Source organism: Rattus norvegicus, chromosome 14 (genome assembly GCF_036323735.1).
Source record: "Rattus norvegicus strain BN/NHsdMcwi chromosome 14, GRCr8, whole genome shotgun sequence".
In the NCBI taxonomy this organism is placed as follows: Eukaryota; Metazoa; Chordata; class Mammalia; order Rodentia; family Muridae; genus Rattus; species Rattus norvegicus.
In genome coordinates this window covers 2,178,668-2,204,638 of record NC_086032.1, presented here as the reverse complement: position 1 = coordinate 2,204,638, position 25,971 = coordinate 2,178,668, and the positions used below count along the sequence as shown (strand labels likewise).

Here is a 25,971-nt window from a genome sequence, read left to right as displayed (position 1 = left end):
TTTCAAGAAATTTGAAAAGCACACAGTAAGATTAAATACTTATTAACTACTAGAAGAACTCGTGTATCTGGGTAATTACGCACCTGAACTCTCAGTACTTGGGAGACAAAGGCAAATGAACTACACGGAGAGATCTTATCTCTGAACACTATAACCAGGGCCCAGGTGTAGCTCAGCAGTGGGGTGCTGTAGATCAAAGGCCCCCGATTCCAGTCCCATCACTTACAAAGAAGGGAGGGAAATAGAAATCTTACCCTAATCCGAGTAGAAGAATTCTTTTTCCGAGGGGTCACTCTGGCTAGACTAGAACTGTCCGAGACCCACCGGCGTCCGCCCTGGTGCTGAGAATACGGGCGCTTCCATGACTGGCAAATACAGTTCTGCGAACATTTGTTTCTGTTCTGTTTTGGTGTTTGTTGCCGGGATGAACACAATGACCCCAAGCGATTTGGGAAGGGAAGAGTTTATTTCATCTCACTGATTACAACCCATCTCTGAGGGAAATAAGACAGGAGCTCAGGCAGGAACGGAAGCAGAGACCATGAGGGGCACTGCTCATTGGCTGGATCCCTGGCTCCTACATTTCCCATACAACCCAGGCCTACCTACCCAAGGACAGTAGTGCCACAGTGGGCTGAGAACTTCTACATCACTAGCAAATAAGAAAATGCCCCAGAAGTGGCCACAGGCTAGTCTAATGGAGGCGTTCCTCAGCTGAGAGCCCTCTTCCAGTTGTAACAAGCTGAAAATCAAGATCAGCCACCACAATGTATTTATTTTGTGTGTGTGTGTGTGTGTTATGTATGTGTATGTGCACACATGTGTGCCTGAGTATGAAAGCCAAAGACAATGGCATGTGTCTTCCTACATTACTCTCTATCTTCATCGTTATTATTAATTATTATTTATGATGATGATGATGATGATGATTTTCTAACAGTGAGCCTGGAGCTCACTGATCTGGAAAGACCAGCAGGCCAGCAAGCCCCAGGCATTTTCCTGTTTCCAACTCCCCAGTATCCTCATTAGAGGTTCTTGCCTGGCTTTTCCCATGGATTCTGGGGATCCAAATTCAAATCCTTATGCTTGCAAAGCAAGCACTTTACCAACTGAGCCATCTCTCCACCCCTCAGCTTGATTCTTTAAAAGCTATTTGCCTCCACCCTACCAAAACCATCACACTAAATTTAAAAAATTAAAAGCATTCACTACTCCCATTCAACACAGTACTGACCACTGCTACCACAAAGACAGGAAGAATAACTTAAAAGGAGGGGGAGAAAAAGCTATAATCATTTTCATATCTTACTATTATTATCTTATATAGGCTGTTTAAAATTATATATATAGCAAATGTAACAGAGTTGTAAGATCAGCACACCGTCATATGTGTTTATAAGTACATATATATTCATATAGGGAGAATATGACAAAGAAACTTTTTAAAAACCAAATAAATAATTACTATGTTATATTTAGTATCAAAATGATTCCTACTCTCCTCAAAGTAAACAATGTATCTGTTGATAAACTCTTTCCCAAGGGGAGTCCTAAGCAACATTTACTCTTCCTGCTGTGGTCCCAACAACAAACCAACAGACTGAGGCAAGATTCCACCAGGGACCAAGTGAATTTACTGAGCACAGCAGCAAGAGGGGGTTTCCTGCAGGGTGCTGCTCCCCCAAACCTGCACAGTAGGAATGATGCTTTTCCCTAACTGAATAGATGGAACTCAACTCCGCTAGTTTTCCTTACCCATATACTCTAGCTCCTCCTATTCCCAAGGGCCACAAACAATTGAGGCAGAGTTGCAAACCACAGATAACAGGATACTCAGTTCTGACCCTACCCACATTTCTATAAGGGGAGTCAGCAAGCTCAGGTGGGATAATCCTTTTACCAAGGGACATAACCGAAACCCCAAAGATGGCTCAGAGTCATGACAGTAACACACACCAAAATTCCAAGAAAGTTTTCATGTGCAAGAACAAGGGTCAGGAGTAGCCATGATATTTTGAAGAGAATGAATCAGGTCAGAGAGAAGCCTCCTCTGCTAGTCATTAGGAGCTAACTTTTACTTTAATTATTTATGGGACTGTGGCTCAAGCAGAGATAGACAGTAGGACTAGTGGCAAACCCAGAGAAAGACCCACGGAGAACAGAAACTTGGGCTGGGCGCATAGATTTATGTGATCCTGGAAGTACAAAAGGAAAAGTTAAAAAAAAAAAAAAACAAGAAAGGAAGGAAATAGAAGCTACCACAATCAGAAGGGAAGGGAACTGAACCTGAACCCAGGTCCCCCCTGCAAGAGAAGCAGATACTCTTAAGCACTGAGCCATCTCTCTAGCCCCAGAGATTCTTAAGTTAAGAAAAGAATCAACAAAAACAACCGTAGAGGAATTGTCCTGATTCACTTTCTACTGCTATTAAAAAAAAAAATCTCGACCAAAAGCAACTTGGGAAGGAAAGGATTAGTTTAGCTTACAGGTCAGGATCATAGCCCACCCTAAAGGAAGCTAAGACTCCCCTCAAGCAACCAGGAACTCAAGACCAGGAAGAAAATCTGCTTCCAAGATTTCTACCCATGATTTGTGCAGCCTGCAGTCCAGAACTACCTGCCCAGGGTGGCACCACCATCTATCATCAGTCAAGAAAAGACTTTCCTGCAGGCCAATCTGGTACAAGCATTTTTGTCAGTTGAGGTTCCCTCTTCCCAGATGACCCAAGCATGTGTCAAGTTGGTAAAAAACTAACCAGCTGGGGACATACCAGTACATCTGACTATGCTAACACAAAAACCAAACTGACCTTCTCATCAAAGTGATAAGGCAAAAGACACCTTTAATCCCAGCACTCCAGAGGCAGAGACAGGGAGATCTGAAACAAGGCCAGCCTGGTCTACAGTTGTTTCAGGATAACCAGGGCTACACAGAGAAACTCTTTCTCTTGAAAATGACAAAAAAATGAACAAGAAAAGAGGAAGGTCACGGGAATACACACCCACCATGTTGTCTGACAGAGTCCTTTCATCTTGTAGCCTGTGTTCTAACGAGTGAGTGTTCCGTACACACAGAAAGAAGCTGATAAAGAAACTGGCAGCCTGGTTAAAAAAAAAAAATCCAAAGTTCGTGAACAAACATTTCATGGTGAGGGAGACCAGCCAAGCCAATAAACTTATGAAGAGATAACCATGAAATACAGATTACAACCGCATTCACATCCAATCTCCAAACATCGTTTAAGGCTTGGAAGACACAGGCAGGAATTCTCCCATGCTGTCATCTGGGGGATAGAAACTGATTCTATTTCAAAATAAAGTGAGTCAAGGGGCTTGCCAACCGAAGCCTAGTATCCAGAGTCTAAAGGGTGTGTGTGTGTGTGTGTTTGTGTGTGTGTGTGTGTGTGTGTGTATAACACAGAAATTTTAAAATTAATAAAATATATAAAGTAAATACTTTAGTAAATGGCGTGTATACCTGAAGTTATTATTTCTTCTCTGTAACTTCCAGTGGTTTAAATGTTTTGCTTAGAGTGAAAAGCACTATAATTTAAAAACTTCACTTTTTCCTAATAAGTCTTCAAAAATTATAAAATTTATAATTAAGTACTAAGACATTAAAAAAACCAAAAACAAAAACAACCTTAACCACAAAAATTGTCCAAGCAAGGATTGTTAGAACTCACCTGTAAATCTAACCCTCTGGAGGCAGGAAGATGACCAACTTGGAGCCTAACCTGTCTCAAAAGAAACAAAAAACAAGGTCTAAATTCTCATTATGAAAAATATTTCAGTTTAAAATATATGCCTATATGGTAAATAAATGAATGAAGCACTTAGATATAAATCATAGGTACCCTGACCATAAAATATAAAAAAGTAAGTATAAGTGTTTATTAAAACAAATTAAAAACTAAGCCATGGATTAAAGTTAGAAAGGCACTGAGTGAAATGTCTCTGAAGTTTTTAGGTTTTAGATCTGGCTTAATGATAAATAATGTTTAAATAAATATATAACGGGCTCCATAGAAAGTTTTGACTTGGGTAATAATTCAGAAGTGCAGATTGAACCATACAGAGCCCTAGACAAGCAAAGGAAGAGAGTGAAGACCTTTTGGCTTCCTCGCTCTTAGCTTACTCCTGTCAGATGACCAGGTTAAACAGAAAGGCTCCCAGCAGAATGGCTTATGTCAAATCACTATGCACACCCATTTTTCAGGGGTGGTGGCAGGCACCGGAATGACACTCTGCTGCCCCTTTAATTAAGGCGGTGCTTAGAGACCTCAGTTGTTCCATTTGTGTCTCAAATCAATCAGATGGAATTCACCTTTTACTGGGCTTGAATCCTGATAGCTCGGCACACTTGATAGGTAATTTAATCATGTCTGGTGTAGATGAACACAAACTCAAATTAGCTCCTGAAAGACTCGGCTAACAGGGTTAGCTGTGCTTTTCCACTTTTGTGCAAGAGCTGAGCTTCACCAACTGGCTAGCTGGAGGCGTTATTAAAAATTTAGTGGAAGAAACAAAGGTGCGCTGGGTGTCTCCCGTTACCCTTTCTACTGTTACTCCGGCAGACAAAAGGCATAGAGCCCACCTCGTGAATAATGCAAGGCGGAATATTCACAATCCATTTTTAATGGAGCAAAGTAATAACATTAAGAGAGATATTCTCAATCTTCAAATTTCACAGGGCGACTGGCACAGTAATTTGTTTTGATTCTAAACTGAGGGATACAGAGATAAATATTTTTCCCCAATAAAAGGGCGAATGCCAAAATTATAATTTCTAGCCTAAGCATTAGTGAGACATACTTTCTTGTTATCCCAACTACTTGAGTTGTAAAGCGTAGGAATTGCGAGTTCAAGGCCCAGCCTGGGGGATGGGGGAGAAAGAGAGAGAGAGAGAGAGAGAGAGAGAGAGAGAGAGAGAGAGAGAGAGAGACCTAATACCGTAAACAAAACCTATGAAACAAATATTCTGATGCCATCCGGCAAGATGGGGAGAAGACAGAACCCACGGGTTCAATCAGCTTGCCTCCTCCTTCATTATAATTTTACTTTTGAATCAGGTTGGTCCTAAGAGACGGGTGCCCACACTGACTTGTGAACAAGGCGCCTTCTGATCTTCTTTTGATAGGGCTTTGCCTCCCCAGATACTGTGAAACGATTCCCCCAAGCCTGGGCTCTTTATCACCCACAGTTTCTGAGACGCTACCTTCAAACCTCTACCGGGGTAAACTTTGAATGGGAATCAGCTGACATGGAAAGATTTAGTCGTGGAAAACCAACAAGGACGGCCAAGGACTTAATCTGAGAGGTTCACCCCACCACCACCCAAGCCCCACTGAGAAAGCCTTGTGTGATTCCCGGCTGCAAACAGAGGCAGATGGCTTTCCATAGAATGAAGCTCCTCCGTGGGACTTGTCCTCACTTCTGTGTTCCCAAACACATGCTGGGTACTCAGTTGACATGTGAGAAATTGATCAGTAGAAATAGTGTTGTCAGTTCCCTGGGCTACGTGGTCTGAGTCTCTGGCTAGAAGCCTTCAGAGCACAGGTAGTAGAGAAGCTAGGACCTTATCCTGGTTTCAGTCTTTTGAAGGACCAACTGATGGAACCGGAACAGAGTAACCTGTGCCGACTAGTTTTATGTCAACTTGCCACAAGTTGGCATTATCTCAGAGGGGAGAACATCAGTTGAGAAAATGTCTCCATAAGATCGGGGTGTAGGCAAGCCTGTGGTGCATTCTCTTAACTAGTGATTGACAGGAAGGGCCCAGCCCATCGTGGGTGGGGCCATCCCTGGGTTGTAGTCTTGGGTGCTGTAAGAAAGCAAGCTAAGCAAGCCACGGAGAGCAAGCAAGAAAGCAGTGCTCTTCATGGCCTCTGTATCAGCTCCTGCCTCAGGGCTGAGTTCCTGCACCAAAATATGGAACTTGGGGTATCCAAGTCATAATAGAATGTAATGGTGATAATCACAGGGTGACCCCAAGGTAAGCCCTGAGCCTCATTTCACATTTCACTCACATTTTAGGATTGCAATTTCCCTTCCATACATCAGCCAGCCAATCAGTCAATTTCTCTCTTTTCCTCCCCTCCCTTTTTCTCCCCTTCTCTACAGTCTCCATGGAATCTGAGTAGTCAAAATTAGGTTGGGGTGGAAGGACCACAGCTATGCTTTATGATTAAGGAAACTAGAAAGTGAAAATACTTGCCAAGACACAGAATACCTCAGTCACACACACACACACACACACACACACACACACACACACACACATTTTAAAAGCATTCAGGTCTCTGAATCAAAGGTCTATAATTTTTCATCTAGAAGCCCATGTCCTCAAAAAACCAGGACATAGGCTTTGTTTAGGTTTTGTTTTATTTTTGTTTGTTTTTGTTAAGGTGAAATTCTCAAAGGTAAAAATTGGTGTCTCTGTGGGTCCATCCAGGACTCTACAAGGCTATAGAAGTTGAGTATTTCATACTTCCTAAGTTTTCATTTAAGACATATTAGCCAGGTATAGTGGCACTCACCTTTAATCCCAGCACTTAGGAGGTAGACAAATCTCTATGAGTTCACTATATAGATATAGTGAGACCCCAGTTTTAAAAGGAAAGGGAGAAATTATATATATATATATAGAGAGAGAGAGAGAGAGAGACACACACAGAGAGACAGAGAGATACAGAGAGAGAGAGAGGAACAGAGACAGAGAGACAGAGAGACAGAGAGAGACAGAGAGATACAGAAAGAGACAGAGACAGAGAGAGAAACTGAGAGACAGAGAGACAGAGAGACAGAGACAGAGAGACAGAGAGACAGAGACAGAGAAACAGAGAGAGAGACTGAGAGACAGAGAGACAGAGACAGAGAGACAGAGAGAGACTGAGAGACAGAGAGACAGAGACAGAGAGACAGAGAGATACAGAGAGAGACTGAGAGACAGAGAGATACAGAGAGAGAGACTGAGAGACAGAGAGACAGAGACAGAGAGACAGAGAGAGACTGAGAGACTGAGAGACAGAGACAGAGAGACAGAGAGATACAGAGAGAGACTGAGAGACAGAGAGATACAGAGAGAGACAGAGACAGAGAGATACAGAGACAGAGAGACAGAGAGAGACAGAGACAGAGAGATACAGAGACAGAGAGACAGAGAGAGACAGAGACAGAGAGATACAGAGACAGAGAGACAGAGAGAGACAGAGACAGAGAGATACAGAGACAGAGAGACAGAGAGATACAGAGAGAGAGACTGAGAGACAGAGACAGAGAGACAGAGAGATACAGAGACAGAGAGACAGAGACAGAGACAGAGAGACAGAGAGACAGAGAGATACAGAGACAGGGAGACAGAGACAGGGAGACAGAGAGATACAGAGACAGAGAGAGAGATTGTTTTGGGGGCTGGAGAGCTAGTCCAGCAGCTTAGAGTTGCCTCCTGCTCTTTCAGAGGACCAGGGTTGGTTATTAGCACACATATCTAGTGGCTTGCAACCACTCAAAACTACTCCAGCCTTAGGAGATCCAATGCTCTCTCTAGGCTCTGTGGTTATGTGCACTCATGCACACATACACACACACAGAGTGTATGTCCGAGATTGCTTAGATATGAAAAAGAAACTCTCTCTCTCTCTCTCTCTCTCTCTCTCTCTCACACACACACACACAGGGATACATGGAAACATAATTAAAACTAACAAAAAATAAATCTTTTTAAAAGTTCTCAGGAATAAGAAAGGGGGGAGGTGGAATATGGAAACTGGAGCAGTTGTGATTTACATTTTGGTTTTCCTCTGCAGTCCTCTGGTCCCGGTGTACCCCACAGGAAAAAAAAAAAATAAGCAAAAACACCAATGCCCTTTCCCCCAAATTCCTGGCCTAATGAAAGACAAGCTGTAATAATCTTAATACTTTATTAAGTTAAAACAACATTCTAATAAATATGATTATGCTAGTTCACAATGCACTCAGGAGATTTAGAAACATTTACACCCGCACAGGAAATGCGTTCTTCCTAGATGATAAGGGGCGGCAGTTGAGGCCACAGCCTTTGCTCCACACCTGCCAGCTTGGGCATCTTATAAAATTCCACCTAACAATAAAAACTGGATTTGCTCATGAATTTTTGAAATAACTCTCCAGTTCTGTTTCGTTTATGCTTGAAAAACTCCAGAAGTGTCAAAAAGAAGTTCGAATGTTTGTGTGGCCTTTTTCAGAACTCCCTTGGAGGCGGAGAACACGGGTTCTAGCTATGTTGGGGTCCTACTGATAGCTTTTGGGGGTTAGGAGCGTCGATTTTAACCTCTGGCTCTCCCATACCTAATGCGGTTTTTTACTCTGATAACCTGTGGCCAACAACCACGCGCTGAGTAAAAGAGGAGCCCGTTCCTCTGAGAGGAGCTGCTCCTCTGCCGTTTCACCCACTCTGATTGGCTCCACGGGACCTCTGACTCCCTCTCATCGCCAAGTCCGCCTTTTCCTGCTCCTTCTCCTGGCAGGCCTGATGGTGCTTCTGATGATTTCAAAGGGATACGTTTCCTTCCCTAAACCGGTGTCTGGTGGAGGACAAAGAGGTCAGCAGTCTCCCCAGAAAGGTCAGTCTTTCTCAATAAAAGCATCGGTGGTGTCCAAAGTTCAAGCGGTGATGCCTCCCCTTTTAGCAGCTGCCCAGAGTTCTTCCCCGCCTGTGAGAAGGGCAGAAAAGGGAAGAACTGGGAGGTGCAAGATCTCATTTGATTCCCGGCTTCAGCTGTAGGGAAGCCCAAAGCACAAACGATTTCTGTGGATCCCACACTGGGCTGACCTTAGAAACAGGAGTTCATCTCCTCCAGGAGCTCCGGGAAGGAAGACGAAGGGGAATAACCAAGATGAGCTTTGCACACTGGACTCAGGGCCTGAGAAGGGGCTGGAGGGAGGCAGGGAAGACATCCCTCACAGTAGTGTTAGACAGTTGGTGTTGCAGACTGCCAGGGTACTCATTTGAGTCCATGCTGAGTCTCTCGGTGCCTCCTGAGATCCACCTTCCTCTGGAAGCCCTTCCCACACAGGTCACAGCCAAAGGGCTTGAAACCTGTGTGCTTTCTGCTATGAGTGATGAGGTTGGAGCTCTGACTGAAGGCTTTGCCACACACCTGGCATTTGTGGGGCTTCTCACCTGCAAGGATGGGAGACCAAGGGCAGGAAGTATGAGCCTATGATAAAGCTAGAGAGGGACCCGTTGCGACCCTTGTGCTCTTGCTAGCAGCTGCCTAAGACTTTCACGACATTGGAGAGTGATGGTTTGCAACATGAACCAACTCCTGGCCTGCAACTTAGTACCAGTAAGCCACGGGTGTACCAGGTGGAAGGGAGACTTTTTGAGTGGAGGCTCCCAGACAGAGGTCTCAAACGGTTTCCTGCTAAACGGAAACTGAGTAAAGGCCACGTGCCCTCCCCAGCTGAATCCACCCCAGGACCAGCCTGCCAACTTTTAGAAGCACAGGGCCCCCAGAGCAGATGTTCAGCAAGAGGTGGGAGGGGCTGTCCTACAGACCCTGTGACTGCTTTCATCAGAGGAAGTTTTCAAATCTGAGTTTCCAAGTGGGTGTTGTTTTGTGTGACCAGTGAAGCTGTCTTCCTTCTTGCTCTTGAAGAACACAGGTTTGTCCAATGTCTTAAATTTTTAAAAATCCACATTCGAGCCACAAATAATGTCCTAAGGTTGTCTATTCTTTTTTTTTTTTCCGGAGCTGGGGACCGAACCCAGGGCCTTGAGCTTCCTAGGCAAGCGCTCTACCACTGAGCTATATCCCCAACCCCTAAGGTTGTCTATTCTACCTTTTACTTCTTTCTTTCTTCCTTTCGAGGTTTGAATCACAGTATTCTTAATATGTCAACGCTTCACAACAGATCAATAGATAACAATAGAGGGAAACTGTTTAAAAGCAGGCGATAGGAAGAAAACCAACAGGTTTTGTCTTTCCTGGTCTTGTGCTCTGGTTAAAATTTGAGGAAATGACACATGTTCCCAAATAATCCCTTCATGGTTCTATGGTTGGTACTTGACCTAGAGGGAATCAAACCGAAAAGTGCCTGTTTGCTGGTTTCTAAAGAACGTCCATCTCTCTTTGTGCTCAAGATTTCTTTTTTTTTTTTTTTTTTTTTTTTTGGTTCTTTTTTTCGGAGCTGGGGACCGAACCCAGGGCCTTGAGCTTGCTAGGCAAGCGCTCTACCACTGAGCTAAATCCCCAGCCCGTGCTCAAGATTTCTTGATAAAGACTCACCCCACAAAACTTACCCTGTCCCTCTAGAATCAAATATGTCTGAGAAATGAATTCTACCCAAGGTTTATTAAAACATTTAAATAATCATTTAATTAAATAAACGTTTCATAAAGACTTAACTGGCCATCCAGCCAAGGTTCCATATGCACTTTGACAAGTTTCGCAAGCAACTTATAAAGAGTGAATTACAAGGAAACTTCAGTCAAGGGGACATGATTAAACCGAGGCTGTTTTGCCTGAGTTTTCTGATACAAATGTCTACACTGTTCACAAATACTTACTAACATTAATTGTGGGGTCCTGAAGGCACTGTGATTTTTTTTTTTTTTAAATACAGGATCTTGCTGTATAGTCCCAGCTGGCCTAGGACTCATTATGTAGCCAAGGCTAGCCTCCATCTCACAGGTCTCTACCGGTCTCTGCCTCCTGTGTACCACTGTATCCCACTGTGGTCTGATTTAAAGGATCGCTTTAGTTCACAAGCTCCTGAGAGTAAGCCCACCCATCTGCTCCTGAAGTGTTAAGGAAGGTGTCCCAGACTGGAAACAGGAGAACTGAAACTGACTGACAGATCACTCGCTGTCTGAGTAAGAGGATCCCAATTTACTGTGTGGAGCAGCAGGAAAAAAACCAAAGGGGAATGAACCATTTGAAACTTGGATGTTCCAAAGTACTAGGTAAGGAATTGTCACCGTTGGGGAACAAAATTGTTGATGTTTCAAAAAGAACAACAAACGAATCCTCCTTAACCAACTCCCACAGCTGTGAAAGTCTGCTACACAGGAAACAAGTCCAGACTACATGAATTTGAGAGCTCAGACCAACGAACCTGAGCTTGAACTCTGTAATCCTGGACGCATTATTTCATCCTTCCGAGCCTTGACTTCCTCATCTCTAAAATGTGGCTGAAGAAACAGCTCCTGTCTCCTGGAGTTGTCAACACAGACAGCAGGAAGCTTGGGAACACTTGCCTTTCTTTCTCCACTCAAAGTGAGCCTTATGAAAATGAAGCCTGGGTGACCTATATGAATCCTGACATCTCTAGAAAACGTTTACGTTGACCCCCTGGGAGGACTTGATGCAGCAAAGCTGTTACCATAGAGGAAGATACTCCTTCAGACCCAAGGACAAACCAATGTTCCTCTCCCTCTCGGGGAGAACTCATTGGAGACAGAACATTGGAGGGGAGTCATCTCCAGGTATCTCCTGCAAGCCCAGCCTTAGCTCACCTGTGTGGATGAAAGTGTGTTTCTTCATGTCTGACTTCTGGTGGAACCTCTTGCCACAGTACTGACAGGGGTAGGGCCGGGTATCCGAGTGAATGAGTAGATGTGTGGACAGTGTGGATGACCTCTTGAAGCTCTTGCCACAGATCTTACAGTCAAAGCTGCGTTCCTGCAGAAAGGAAGGGAGGGAGAAATGGGTGCCTCTTCCAGCAGCCTTCGTGTGGCTGGTGTTCTCTCTCTCTCTCTCTCTCTCTCTCTCTCTCTCTCTCTCTCTCCCTCCCTCCCTCCCTCCCTCCCTTCTTCCCTCCCCCCCCTCTCTCCCCAACACCTACTGATCTCCCAAAGTCAGAAACCCTCTTCTCCCTCCACCCCATCATTCAACACCCACTGATTAACATGTTTCCTATCAAAACACTTCACAGCCACAACCCTCCACACCCCAGGGCAAAAGTGTAGCTCCGCCCTGAATTTTTGACACCCTCTTCAGCAGGACATCAGCCACTTAAGATTGCCCCTCCTCCCCGTCACTGTGGGGTTGGGACCAGATGGGCTGCTGTCACAGACACTTGTGTAGTATTTTCCTTATCTCCCTCTCTTTAGTCATCATACAGGACCTGGTGTGCTGTGATTCTCAGGTGCCCAAAGCCTCGGACTTAAACAAGTTCTAAATGGATGAGTAAATGGCTAGCATTCACTACTGGACGCTGTGCGTGAACTGAGATCCTCCCTTGCCAGTCAGGAAAGATGAAGGGAACATAAACAGTCAAGCCAGTGCATTACAGCAAACTGCGACAAAACACCAGAATTCCACCGCTGGAGGCTCACAGCGGTGCGACGCTGCAATCTCAGATTGCACTACACTCTGGACCTCTATCACCCAGGATTCTCTGTACACCTAAATAGGAGCAAGCAGAAGGGGCACCGAAAGGCCGTGGAAAGTCCTGGGACAGTAGGAAAGTGGCTGGTGCCCAAGCGGAGGACGAACTGAAATATCCCCAGTGCAGCGCCAGGACGCAAGCGCCAAGCTTACCTGCGAGTGTACGGCCTTGTGTTGCTCCAGGCTCACCGCGTGCCCGAAAGTCTTGCCGCACATCTCGCACGCAAAGGGTCTCGTGCCGCTGTGGGACCGGCGCACGTGCACCTCCAGCCCATGCGGTGTGGAAAACACCTGAGGGCGAGTGGGGGGAGGGCAGGGAGAAGGTCGCTGAGGCGGGTGGCGGGGTGCGCACGCTGGAGGGTCACGGGCTGGGGACACAGGGCTGATGAGGCCGGGTGCGCGGGAGCCTCACCTTGCTGCACTTGATGCATTTGTAGGAGCCGCCGCCCAGCAGCAGGCGGGTGCACAGCAGCTCGGACTCCACCTTGACTCCCACACTCTTGTCCGCGTGCAGCTCGTGGCCGCGATCTTGGTACAGCCGGCCTGCGGCTGTGCTCGGCCGCTCGAACAGCCCGGCCGCCGCAGGCGCGAAGTCGCCATAGAGCCCCAGGCCCCCAGCGCTGGTGGCGCCGCTGGCTGCTCCGCAGCTCCCAGGCTGTCCCGCACCCGCTCCGCCCGCAGCCTGCTCCGAGCCGTAGCGCGCGGCCGGGCGGCCGGACTCCGCGCCGCGCTCGCAGAAGAGGCTCAGGCCAGCGCTGCGCTCCAGCGCGCTGCACTGCCGGTAGCTCTGCACCAGGTGCCGCAGGTCAGACCCCGCGAGGCCGCTCCACGCGTAGGGCTTGAAAGGCAGCGTGTAGGGCTGGGCTTCGTCCAGAGAGCGACACAGCGACTTCTCCGACGCTGAGGAGGCACAGGAGGCCGTTGGGTCAGGTTCGAGGCTGCTGGGCGGAGCCCGCAGTGCATAATCGCTACTGTCAGGCGCCCTAGCTGGTTAGAAAACCAAGTACACCCGGACACCCCGGATAAAACTCAGGTGGGCCCGCGAGGCTCCCGGGCCAGTGGGAGGGCAGCAAAGTGGTACTTAAATGGTACAGATTGAAGAGGTGGGTAAATTCATGATGGTTCTCTGGCTGGACCCCACCCACTCCCAGCCCCGAGCCCCTGCTAGTCCTGTTGGGACAGACACCTAGAGCTTAGGCCTAGGGTCCTGACTCCTGACTCCTTTTGAGTACTCCTCCACTCAATTCCTTTCTCTTTGCAATAGACTATGAAGAACGGAGAAGGTCAATACATTTTGGGCCCAGGCTATCTAGGAGTATCAGACTAAACAAACTGGGATGGCACCAAGATTTCTCAAAGCTATGAAGCTTTTCAGTGTGGTCAGCAAGGGGTAGCAGACAGGGGCGCCAAGTGTGCCCATCCCTGAGAAATTCCTGATGAAAAGTTACAGTTAAGGGCTAGCCACCACCTTCAGAAGAACACCTCTCCCTTCACACGCGTGGATTTTGCTACAACTGGATAGTGAATGGATGCAAGGAAATGTGCCACAGACTCTGGGCGGACCTGTCCCATGAGAGCCTGGTCACACGCAGCCAGGAAGAGCCCTCTGCTTGCGAGGGTGAATGAGCTAGTGTGACCGGGAAATAACCTGCTCTTGGCAGGACTTGGATTGATCTCCTTTCTACTTCTTCTGTGACCTGAGATACCCCCATCAACCCTCGCCAATAGCTCCCTGGAAATGAACCTGAGCATGCTGATTCCCCAGACTGGGCCTTCTTAACAGGAGAGAAAATGAAACTTGTGAAGGCAGAGCCAGCGAGCTGAGATTTTCAGCAGCAACCTCACTCCCCAGTGTGGTGCCCGGCTCTGTCCCACTGCCCAGGTCTCCTGCTTGAGGTATTCAGGTCTGGGTCCTGGATTCTGGGATCTGACACTTTCTAAACAATGAGTTCTGGACATAAAAGAAATGTCAGCCAGAGAGGACCAGCTCATTTGACCTCACCTGTCAGTTCCTGGGAAACGAAATAAGGGCCAGCCTAGAGCTAAGGGTCTTGGAAGGAGGTAGAGAACACCGGGCAAGATGTCCCGCACATCTGGATGCCTCCCCCTGAACCCTGTTCCCTTAGGAGCCAGCTCCCTAGGCTGACCCTGTGCATGCCTTGTGCGGGCTTCCCTCCGTGCTGTGCCTCCCCTCTCCCCCGCTCTCTGCCACAAGCCCTCGCCACGGGTCCTTACCTGGAGATACAGAGGGAGAAGGGGGCCTCCAGTAGTCCTCGAACTCGGAGCTCGGGTCACAAACGCTGCCTTCGCAGCTGTTGGGGGACGCGGAGGCTCTGTCTGGAGCCTCGGTAAGCTGAGACTCGGGGGACAAACGCTCTCGGGGCTCCATCTTCGACTCTCCTGCACTCACAGCGCCGCCGTCTGCGGAGAAGATTCAGGAGAGAAATAAACCTAAACCTGGCCGAACTGAAGTGGTTCCACCGTGGTACCCACGTCCTCCTCTGTCCACTCAGACCCGGCCCGGAGCCCTCCCCGATTCAAGAGCCCCGACTGCGAGCACCGGGGCATCTCTGGCAAGCTCAACAAATCTGAGCTCCCGGAAACAAAAAAAGCACCCGAGGGGCGTTAGGGTGGCCTCCCCTGATTCCTAGGGAGCGAGGTGGCTTGAAGCAGAGTCGGCGTCCCTGGCAGCTGCCCCTCCCGGCCTCTGCGCGCCTCGCACCTGCTCTGCCCGGCACAGGCACGGTCTCCAGGCGCAGGGAGTAGTCCGGCCCCGGAGAACGCGGCTGGTGGTAGCTGTGCGCCTTCTTGCTCTTGACCAGGAATGAGCGCGGCATGGTGGCCAGCCGCTGGTCGGATGTTTGGACCCTCGGTTACTCTGAGTTCTGAGAGGAGGGGAAAATTGGGTGGAAATGAGGGTCAGCACCGATGGCGGTTGTGGTCCGTTCCCAGGCTGAGGGAGAGTGCGGGCCGGGGAGGAGAGAGGGAAGCCGCGGGAGGAGGGGCTTGGACCCAGGCGCCACGCTCACCAGGTGGCACTCGGACAGGTGGCGCGAGTCCGGGCCTCCGCCGCCACTGCCACGGCTCAGTGGTAAAACCTGTCCCCGGGCTCTGGCTCACGTCCCTTGGCTCTGCCCTGCCCACGCCCCAGCCCCTCCCCTTCCCTAGCAAAGCTAGATCATCACTCCAGAGAACTGTAGTCCACGGCCGGCCCGTTATCCCAAGTCAGCCCTGCAAGCTCGCCTGCTCCCTTCTGGAGCTGCGGCGCGCCCGGGAAGCGTGGATTAGTTTAGCCGACCAGGGGCATCAGTGGTTGGGACCCGGAAGGGGCTTGGAGCCAAAACCTCCAAGAGCCCCGCGACACACAGAAGCGACAAAGGGGCGTACTAGACAGAACTGAGGGACTGGGTGCTGCAATGGCTGGAGCAGAAGGCAGGAAGCCTGAGGGACAGGAAAGTGAGGTGGGGTGGCACTTGTCCCAGGAGAAACGCCCACTGGAATAGTGGCGCGACACTGGCCAGGGCAGCGACCACTGTGAAACATTCCAGACCCGTGGGCCTCGCTTCGGAACCTAAGTCCCGGAAAGAAGTATTTTCCGATCTGCTCACCAAAAATCTTGTCCTAGGGAAGTTGGTGTGAACTGCGCGCTTGCTGGCAAAGCACGCGGTGCCCAAGTTTGTGGAGCGCCAACGGTTTCCCGGGCCAGCAAGATGAAACCGGAGCGCGCACCAGTGAGCAGTGGCCAGGAGGCCGGGGTCCCGGAGCCAGCACGACCGAGAGCTGGCGTCGCTTTCTCTAACCCCCAATCAGTTCACCTAATCTCGGGTCGAAACCTGAGCCCTGCGGGGAGGCGGGGCCGCGACTGCGTCCCAGCTCCTGGCCCTCTCCGGGGGCGACCCTAGGGAGGCCTAGGCTGAAACGGATCCGCCTGCCTCCACTGTCCCAGGCAATGGAGGCTGAACGTCGTCGGCGGGCTCCGGGACCACGGCGTAGGGCTGCGCACGCCCCTGACCCTTGGGCTTCGTGCGGTTCAGACTGCCGGACCCGAGCCCCTTTGCCCGCGGGCACCAAACAGGACACAGCCTGTGGTCCCCAAGGGCTCGACCTAGGCTCCTGGGGACCTCGGGGCGAGGGAGCCACGGGCCTCGGTCGGTTTGGCTCCCAGGACGCGGGCTCCGCCGCTTCAATTTTCCCGCACAGCCAGACGCTCCAACCAAACCACAGTTCTTAAAGCACGCACGGAGAGCAGGGGAACCGGGCGAGAGTTACGGGGGGCCTCGGTGAGGCTCCGGCCAGCGATGGCCAGGAATGAGACCCGTGGGAAAGCACGACTGCCTGGTCCCGCGCTGACCCTGCGTGTCAGCACCACGCGGGACAGGGCAGACACAGAGGTGGTGTCCTCGCCCAGGCCACAAGCCTACGCCTCGGAGGGCTTTGCTGGGTTCCGGGTAGGAGGGGTAGGGGTACGGCGAGGAGGCCCAGCGCGTGGGAAGCCAACCTCGTGCTGCAGCTGGCGTCCCGGGGGCGGGGCGGCACGCTCCTGACACAGCCGCCCGCCAGGCTTCCCTGTCCTCTGAGGCTGGGAATTCGGGAGCTGGAGGCAGGGCGCTCAGGAGGCGGCCTCCAGGGCCCAGCTGCCGCCACATGCCCACCAGATGTTTCCTTCCCGCGTGGATCCCACCCTGCTCTCTGAGAGCCAAACCGTGTGCCCCTCTATTCCAGATCTTTCGCTCCACCGCTTGGGTGGCTTCGGAACCCAGCAGCCCGAGCTCTGCAGCAGGTGGGCAGGTGGGGACCCGCCTGCGCCCTCGGGACGTCCCCACAGTGTCGATGTCCTCCTCCTACCAGTTCTCGAGGCCACCCCCGCCTGGGCAGGAGGCCCAGCAATTCAGCAAACCTACCTGCGGGGTCAGGGCGCGGGCATCGAGCTCTGAGAGTGAGCAAACTGAATCTTGCTTTCGGGAGAGACTGATCTGTCTCTCTGACTTTTTTTTTTTCTTCTTAATCTGCTTCCGAGCTCAGCCCCCAAAACCGCAAACTTCACTTCCTGAGCGTTAGAGGCGCTCACTAGCCTTCTCAGCCCCATCCCCATCCCCCAGTGGGACAGCGGGCCACGAGCCTCCTTTGCGCAAGGGGTCAGGAGGTGACAGGAGGGGGGTATCCTTGCGGCCAACTTCCCCGGGCACCCCTAAGCAGCTACCCCCACCCAATTTGTTTATCTGTGGGGCCGCGGGGCTATCTATGGAGTCCCCGGGATGTCTGAGAACCCAGCACTAGAAATGACTAGAAAGAAAATCGAAGTATTCTTGGCTCCTGGAGACTTCCGCAGCGAGAAGTCACAGATTCAGGACACAGATTGACGGGAGCTGGCGAGCGCTGCGAGCAGGCAGCTCGCACAGTTCCTGGACCCTCTGGCCATGGGCAACACAACCCGGTCGCCTGCTTGGGCAAGCATCGCTCCCCGATCGCAGCCGTGAATCACCGAACCCCGGTGCTGCCGGGCTGGAGCCCGGCCACTGGCCACCGCGTCCGCAGAGCGAAACCTGCGCCTCGGGCCCCCGAAATAACTTGTTGTGGAAACACTTGAGGATAAATACGCCCAACGAAGCTGAAAATACCTTGACACCCAATCCCAGAGGTTTGCTCATTTCCCTTCGGATTTAGGTAACGGTTAAATTTGGAAGAGGTGGGCGAGCGTCGAGCCCGGCGAACAAGGGCCGGGCTGGTGGCGCGTCCAGCGGGCGCCGGCGGCATCGGTGGGTGCGTCCTACCCACCCTGCCCCCGCCTCGCGCTCGCTTCCGGTGGTCGGAGCTGGGAAATTAAAGGCGACTTCAGGGCTGCGGCTCAGCTGAGCCTCACTTGGTCCAGGCTGGGGTGGGTTGGGAGGGGTGGCGCCTGAAGCCGCAGCAGACTACTGGGCCAGGGGCACGTTTGGCGTCATTGCAAAATGAAGGCTTCAGAATAATGTCCACCGTGGCCTTGCCCTCCATGGAGGCGTGGAATTAACACTATTGATGACAGGGTGGGGGCTGGCGCTCAAACCTCACTCTTCTGCAAATAAAAAATATAACCACTTGAGAACATTGTGCTGGGTCTGTGAACTGTGCACCTTCCCGCAGGGGTGAAGCTGTTGTCAGCACAGTGCTCTTCCAAGCGAATTGGGCTGGATTTCGAACGTTATTTCGTGCACCAACATTATGAAATGAGATCCTGGGGGGTCAGGTGATGCCCCGCAGATTACAAAAACAACTAATACGTGCTCAAGCGTATTGCCCTGCTGGTTCTGAAGAACGAACCCCGCGATTTGCACTCTTTTGCCACACACCTGACAGTGAACTAACTGCAATTATATTTTAGATAAATCTAAAACCGTTATAAGAAAAAGCCCTTTCTGTGGGAAAAAAGTCAATGATATTTTTCACTGTAAAAAAAAGTAAATTTGTACAAAGTTTTTGGATAGCATAGCATTTCTTCGGGGTTTTTGATAAGTTACAAATTTTATCAATACAGCCTATATCACTGTTGTGTGGTAGGAGACACATCCTGTCTGCTTGCTATCCAGTCCTCAGCTGCAGGATTCTCAACACACCCCTCTTTTTAAAAAATAAATGAACGCAGAGGTATGCAATTTTAAAAGGATCACACATACTGAATCAGCTAAAGGTAAATCAGGCATATTCTATTAATAATTCATTTATTGTGTGCTTTGTCAATTCATTGGGTCAATTCATAGTCTCAAAGCAACTCTTTACCTTGCTATCTTCTACTCTTCTTGACAAGGAAAATCAAATTTTCAAAAGAAAATTACAAGAACGATACAATTAAACTTCTTATTAAGCAAAACAGAATAAACGGTAGAACTGATTGGTTCTTTTTTCTTTTTTTCATAGAAGCTCAGAGTCAAATTTTCCCACTCAGGCTCTGTGACTAGAGAACAGTTTATTTAAGTGCTGCTGAACACTAAGCCCACCTTTGACTAATCACTTTCTATTCGCTATTGGTGGCCTCTTGGGATTTGGCTAGTAAGAACTGGCGCAAGGGTCCTCTGGAGGCTGTCAGAGGTAGATGGCTGTGGAATCCCCGTGCTTAAACTAAATAAATACACATCAAAGCAGTTAGCAAGCGAGGATAGCACACTCTGAGGTACATGGAGATGCTGGGGTGTGATTCCTATACTTGGGGAGCATAGGAGGGAGGCAGTGAGAATGGCACCCAGAAAGCTTAAAAGGTTGGCTTGGAGAAGAGGTTACAAAGACCTGTCTGGTTCAGTGGCTTCTAATCGCCTCTTGTTTACTTTATTGCTAAACTGAATGTAAAGAGAGAACCAGGTGCCTTGAGAACTCTCCTCCTCCCCTTGCCCCTCCCTCAGCCAGAAGGGTCCCTCTTGCTTTGGGGATCTGATTGAGAGAAGTAAGGTTCATGAGAAACAATTGCATTCACTGGGTTTTCAAGCAATTTACTGAAAAAAAAATTTTTTTTTTTTTTGGTTCTTTTTTTTCGGAGCTGGGGACCGAACCCAGGGCCTTGCGCTTCCTAGGTAAGCGCTCTACCACTGAGCTAAATCCCCAGCCCCCTGAAAATTTTAATAAGTAACATTATTAATGCACCTGTAGATGCCCAATGCCAGATAATCCCATCTTCCGAACAGTATCTGGCCAGCCACCTGTTTATCTGAGGGGCCATCTCATAGAGCTATTGAAAAAGACAAGTGAAGAGGTCCCTCGCCAGTAATCGCCTCAGCGCTCAAGAGGCCGAGGCAGGAAGGCCACACGTAAACACTTAGACTTAGCTTCAAAGAACAAAAGACTTGAAACATGAATAAAGATAATGAGATAGTATTAATCCTGGCTACTCTCCCCCACCCCCCACCCCCCACCCCCTACCCCCCACCCCCCTCCCGCACAGTGTTTAAGGCTTTAATGTTCTCCAGGAGGGAAGATTGGGGATTGGGAAAGCCCAGAGAGGGCGCTGCTCTTGCTCCCAGCATGCATTCTGGTAGTGTTTGCCTCTTTTACGTTGCTCAGATGTTACCGGGAGGGAAATGGACTTCGTGACTTTAGAAGGCAGATGTGATTTTCAGTCTGTGTTCTGCCAAAACCAACCCATGACCATGGGCAAGCTAGCTCAACTTTGCCAGCTGTTTCTCACCAGGAATCAGACCATCAACCAGCAATGACTGCAGAATGGCGGCGGTGAAGTCCTTCAGTGTTCCTTTTCACAGGTTCATCTGGGATGCGAGACTGAAGGGCGGTAGGTAAGAGGGTTATGGAGATGTTTAAAAGTATTACAAAGTGTATTACCTACAATCTGATAAGGAAAAAATGCCCCCCACAAAACCTTCCATGTTTTTTAGTCTGTTCTTGAAAAAAGAAAACAATCCTGTAGCTATAACTTTTTAAAAAATCATAGCTATGGGGTTGGGGATTTAGCTCAGTGGTAGAGCGCTTGCCTAAGAAGCACAAGGCCCTGGGTTCGGTCCCCAGCTCCGAAAAAAAGAAAAAGAAGAAAAAAATCATAGCTATAAGTGTGTGTTGTTTTTTTTCCTAGCATATTTACTTTATAGAACACAAACTTTCTATAGTAAAATTTACTTCAGGGGGAAAAATCACATTAAAACACTATATATAGCATTATTATTAATATGTGCACTGTTGTTTTGTTAACAAAAATAGATTTTAAAATTATAATAATCTTTTGCCATTCTAAACGCTGTAAATAATCTGTTAACTGTAATTTTCTTAAGCACTCTTGCCTAAGCATTGAGCTTTCTCTCTTTCTCTCCCTCCCTCCTCCTCCTTTTTTTTTTTAAAATAGTATGATGTAAGTTTTTTTTAACACCATTTCCTCCTTTTCTTTGTTCATGTGTGCATGGCGCAGGAGATGAACCCATTTCATGCCCCTGTTTCAGACTCTTCCTTTGGAATCTGTTTTTAAAGAGTGGAGTTTCTAAGTCCAGTAGTGAATATTTGAGTGGTCCTTGGTGCCTGTTGGAAGTGTTTTAGGTAGAATCTTGGGTGATACATAAGCCAAAAAATTCAAATCAATAAACAGCTGGAAGACTGCAAGGGGCCATTGTAGAACTGGTCTTTATTTTAGTAGAAGTGTTTGTTAGAACAGTGGCCACACCCTGTCACATTGCTGTAGTTGGTCTCTAGTATTGAAAAATATAAGTCTATTTGATTTTTTTGTCTTTGGAGGAACCATCTTATTGAGCACAGAGGAAAGAAGAGGAGTGCATGGGTTTTTTTTTCTAAAATATTTAAATTCAAACAAATACAAAGTGATAATTGTGTGACATCTGAACTTACCATCAGATACATAATTACCCCTTGGTAAATGGGTAAGTGTGCTGGCCACCAAACGGCACAACCTGAGTTTAATCCCCTAGGACTTACACGAGAAAATGAGAGAACTGACTCCCATAACGGTCTTCTGACTTCCGAATGCCCCCCCCAAATAAGTATAAAAATATATTTTAATATAATTAAAATAAAGCCTTCCCTTTATGAGTAGCAATGGATCAAAACAACATTCAAATAATGACACCGGTTAGAGTTTGATTTGATGGATGTCACTCATGGTCAATAGGCAATGTAAAAGCCAGAAGATAAGGAGAAACTCAACAATAAAAAAAAAAAAAGTGCTATAGCATGTCCACTGTGAGTAAAGCCTGCCTCTCTGAAAATGTACTCCCCCACTGTGTGTGTTCATGAGAGACCTGCAGAGTATCAAACATCTCCACCCACTGAGCCATCTCAGAACTCCTCTCCCTCGTCCCCTTTTGTCCTCTGTGACCCAATCAACTTTTTTTTTAAGATTTATTTATTCACTTTATAAATACATGAGTGCCCTGTCTTCATGAACACCAAAAGAGGGAATCGGATCCCACTACAGATGTTTATAACCACCATACTGTTGCTAGGAATTGAAACCAGGACCTCTAGAAGAGCAGTCAGTGCTCTTAACCACTGAGCCATCGCTTTAGCCCCTAGCATCAACTTTTATTTGCTGACAAACCTTAGCTTTTTCCAATTATAAACCTTAAAATTAGTTTGTCTAATAGACCACTGCCTGCACCCCCCTCCCTTTTTTGAGACGAGATTTTACCAAGTAGCCCTAGTCTTGGTGGAAGCTAATCTGTAGACCAAGTTGTCTTCAACACTGCAATGCTCCCCCAGCATTCAGTCTCAAGGACTGGTATTACAGGATGAGACACTATCGTATATACATGCTAGAATCTTTTAAACACAAAGCAAATGTTATCTTCCTTTAATGACCCTTTTCTGACTGGCATGTTTAAGTCTATAAGTTTATAAAAATATGGTATCACTAAAATGCTAATCTTTATAAGACAGGTTTCACAAATCTGAAGAGGGAGGGAGCTGGTGTTCAGGATTCACATGTGAGAGTGGTTCCTGAGAAGAGACTGAGTAAATAACATATCACAGCATGTGTGGGCTGAAGAGTGTGACTCTTACAGAGACAGACCCAGTGTGAACTCTCACGGAAAAAAGAGTCAATTTTATTTAGTGAATGGAAAAAGTAACGAGAGAGAGAGAGAAAAAAAATGAGTTTATTTTTCTTTTTAGTTTCATCACTTCCTCCAGGGTGTTTGATGAAACACTTTATTCTAAGTGGAAGAGTCTATGTATCATAACTTTAAAAAATTACTCACAAAACCCAGCTCTGGAAGGAATGTCTGACCCAGTATCTAGAGGGGAGGTAGAAGCTAGGGGTTTGGGGAACTTTAGGGTGCAGCTCTGGGTCAGCCCTGGTGATCTCGCCCACCCCAGGCTTGCCTTCAGATGGAATTCCTGGATCAGAGGAACTTTGGGGTCCCAGCGCAGGCAGATGCAACATGCTCCCTGCTCCCAAGGCCTCATGAATAGAGTATCCCGCTGTTCCCCACTCGGAGAATCTAGTGGTTTCTGTTTCAGGGATCTTTATCCAAGTAGTGGTCTAATTAGGCTCAGGTCTGCATGCTGGCCCAGAGATGCTGCCCCAGAAACACGTGCACCTTTGCTCTTTTCTAGATAAGTTAAAAAATCGAGATGACATTTAAGTCCAACAATTCTGTTGATTCAAAAAATCTCATCTCTTTGCACCTGAGTGGTACAGCTTTGAGCTTTGAGCTTTTTCGTGGGCTGGAGAGAGGTGTGAAGGGAACAGAAAATAGGAAGAAATAAAGTCTTTCCTCCCCTCTCTCAAAGACCCATCACCCCAGCAGTGCAGTCTTCTTTGGTCTACTCTCAACAGGAGAGCAGAGAAGAATAGCATTAAAAGTCCTCGAGCAGCTGGGCTGTAAAACATTCTCTTTGTTACTTTCTTGGAAAACAATTTTTTTTCCAGATTTTTCCAACAAGGTCTTATGAAGGCCAGGCTGCCTTTGGATAAGCTGTGTACCTGACTGAGTATGACAGAAACTCCCGATCCTCCTGCCTCGACCACTGTGCTTGGTTTATGTGGTATTGGGCACCGAACCCAGAACTTTATGATGCTAGGCAGGCACTCTACCAACTGCTCTACTTCCTGAACACCAGTAAAACATTCTCAAAGAGGAAATTAAAAACATATACCCATAGGCATCCATCTTCGCCATGTTAGTAAAACACTAGGGACATTTTGAAGTGTGGTCTTCATAAAAACATCTAGATGCTTATCTCCCACGCTGTGACTGTATTATACAGTTGTCCATCTAGACGACGTGCTGTGATTTTACTGTTACGTTACTAGGAGGTTATAGTCTCTGTCTGTCTGCCTCTTCTTTCCACTATTATATATATATATTATATTATATATATATATAATCTTGTATATAATATACTTGGATCATATTCCTAAACCTGTTGTTCTCTCTTAATGCCCATTGGCCCCTTCCTCTTCCCAAATAATCTTCCTTCTACCCTTATGTCCTAATTCTACATACAAAAAAACCATGAATGTCTTCTGACTGTAGCTCCCTTTGTTTAATGTAATTCCCTCCACTTTTCTACACATGACACCTTTTTATGCTTTTTAATGACTGGGTAATATTCCATGGCAAAATTATAACGCTTTTTTTACTCATCGATGGACACTCACCCTGATTCCACATCTTAGTTACTGTGGATATTGGATCAATAAGCACAAGTTTGCAGTTGTCTCTATTGTACATTGGCTTTTATTACTTCTGATGTATTTGCAGGAATTGTATCGTTGGATCCTATGGTAGTTCTATTTTTATGTTTGTTGAGGGACCTCCATACTGAATTGCATAGTGGACAAACTAATCCACACTCGGACCAACAGTCATAAGTGTTCCTGGCTTTTCGTGTGCTTGCCAGTACTCTGGTTTTGTTTTCTTGATGACAGCCATTGTGATCAGAGTGAAAGAGATTTTCAACGTAGATTGGATTTGTATTTCTCTTGTCATTAAAGAGGTTGAACTTTTCCCATGCAATTATTGGTAATTTACACGATTTCCTTTCACGAGCTCTTTATTCATTTGTCATTTATTGATTTGATTGTGCTTTTTTTCTATTTAATTGGTTGGTTCTTTACATGTGATGGGTATTAACTTTGGTCGGATAGAAGGCTGGCAGGATTTCCCCCAGTTTATAGGCACTCTCCTCACTCTGTTTCCTTTCTGTGCAGAGGCTTTTAATTTGATATGGCCCTACCCGTCAGCTCCTGCAATTACTTCCTGATATATTAGAGTCTTATTCAGCAGCTTGTTGCCAATATCTGCATCTAAAACCCTTTCCCTATATTTTATTGTTTCAAAGTTTGTTAAGGTCTTTAACCCATTCAAAACTGACCTTTGTCCAGAGTGTAAAACAGGGGTCTGATGTCAGTCATGTGTATGTCGGATACTAAAGTCTCAGTATAATGTGTAAAAGAGGCCATCCCTCCTTCCCTCCCTTCCTCCCTTTTTTGTACACTTATTTAATACATAGAGTGTTTTGCCTGAGTGCCTACAGATGGCCATGAACATCATGTGTGAGCTGGGAACTGAACTTGGGTCCTCTGTAAGAACAGCAAGTGTTTTTTTAACCTCTGACCTTCTCTCCAGCCCTGGCCATGTTTCTTGCATATGCTTTTGGCATCTCTGTTGAGATTCTATCCTCACTTCTAGCTCATCAACCATCCTGTCAGTGGCAGTACCGTGCCAGTTCGACCACCATGGAGTCTGCAGCACTGTCCAGAATCACCTCCTGTGGTACCTCTAGCATTACTATTGTTCATAGAGAATCCTGTAAACGCTTTTCTTAAAGACCGACCACCAGGAAAGTGTCTTCTGTCTATGAGCAGCCTTTGTACTTGAACACCCAGCTGAAGGCATCAAGCCAGTCATGACTCCAGCATGGCTGGGGCTGGGACTCAGAGTCAAGGTTCTACCTCTATCTGAGGAGCTGTTGGCAGTTGATGGCTGCTGAGAAAGGAGCTCTGGCCCTGCTAGGCTTCCCATGTTCCAGTGAATGACCTTACATCCACACACTATGGACAGCACGTGTGTGTGTGTGTGTGCATGTATATGTGTGTATGTATATGTGTGTATGTGTGTGTGAGTGCATGTCTGTGTGCATGTGTGTATGTGTCTATGTGTGCATGCATGTAT

General features: G+C 47.6%; 1 protein-coding gene across 5 annotated transcripts; it reads right to left on the bottom strand.

Moving 5' to 3' along the window:
- Positions 1 to 447: 447 nt before the first annotated feature.
- Gfi1 (growth factor independent 1 transcriptional repressor) lies at positions 448 to 19,150 on the bottom strand. 5 transcript variants are annotated; one of them, XM_008769920.4, is made up of 8 exons: positions 17,275 to 19,150; positions 15,096 to 15,258; positions 14,609 to 14,794; positions 12,786 to 13,273; positions 12,527 to 12,664; positions 11,500 to 11,665; positions 3,686 to 3,736; positions 448 to 3,101 (listed from the first exon to the last, which is right to left on the bottom strand). In XM_008769920.4, exons 2-7 carry the CDS (start codon positions 15,208 to 15,210, stop codon positions 3,732 to 3,734), a joined length of 1,098 nt encoding a protein of 365 aa, XP_008768142.1. In that variant the 5' UTR covers positions 15,211 to 15,258; positions 17,275 to 19,150; the 3' UTR covers positions 448 to 3,101; positions 3,686 to 3,731. The 5 variants fall into 5 exon arrangements, 4 of the variants coding, with proteins under 4 accessions (XP_008768142.1, XP_008768139.1, XP_008768140.1 ...); XR_359278.5 differs by lacking the exons at positions 448 to 3,101; positions 3,686 to 3,736 and adding exons at positions 7,905 to 8,692; positions 8,812 to 9,162 and having other exon boundaries at positions 17,275 to 19,146; XM_008769917.4 differs by lacking the exons at positions 448 to 3,101; positions 3,686 to 3,736 and adding an exon at positions 7,905 to 9,162 and having other exon boundaries at positions 17,992 to 19,146.
- Positions 19,151 to 25,971: the final 6,821 nt, after the last annotated feature.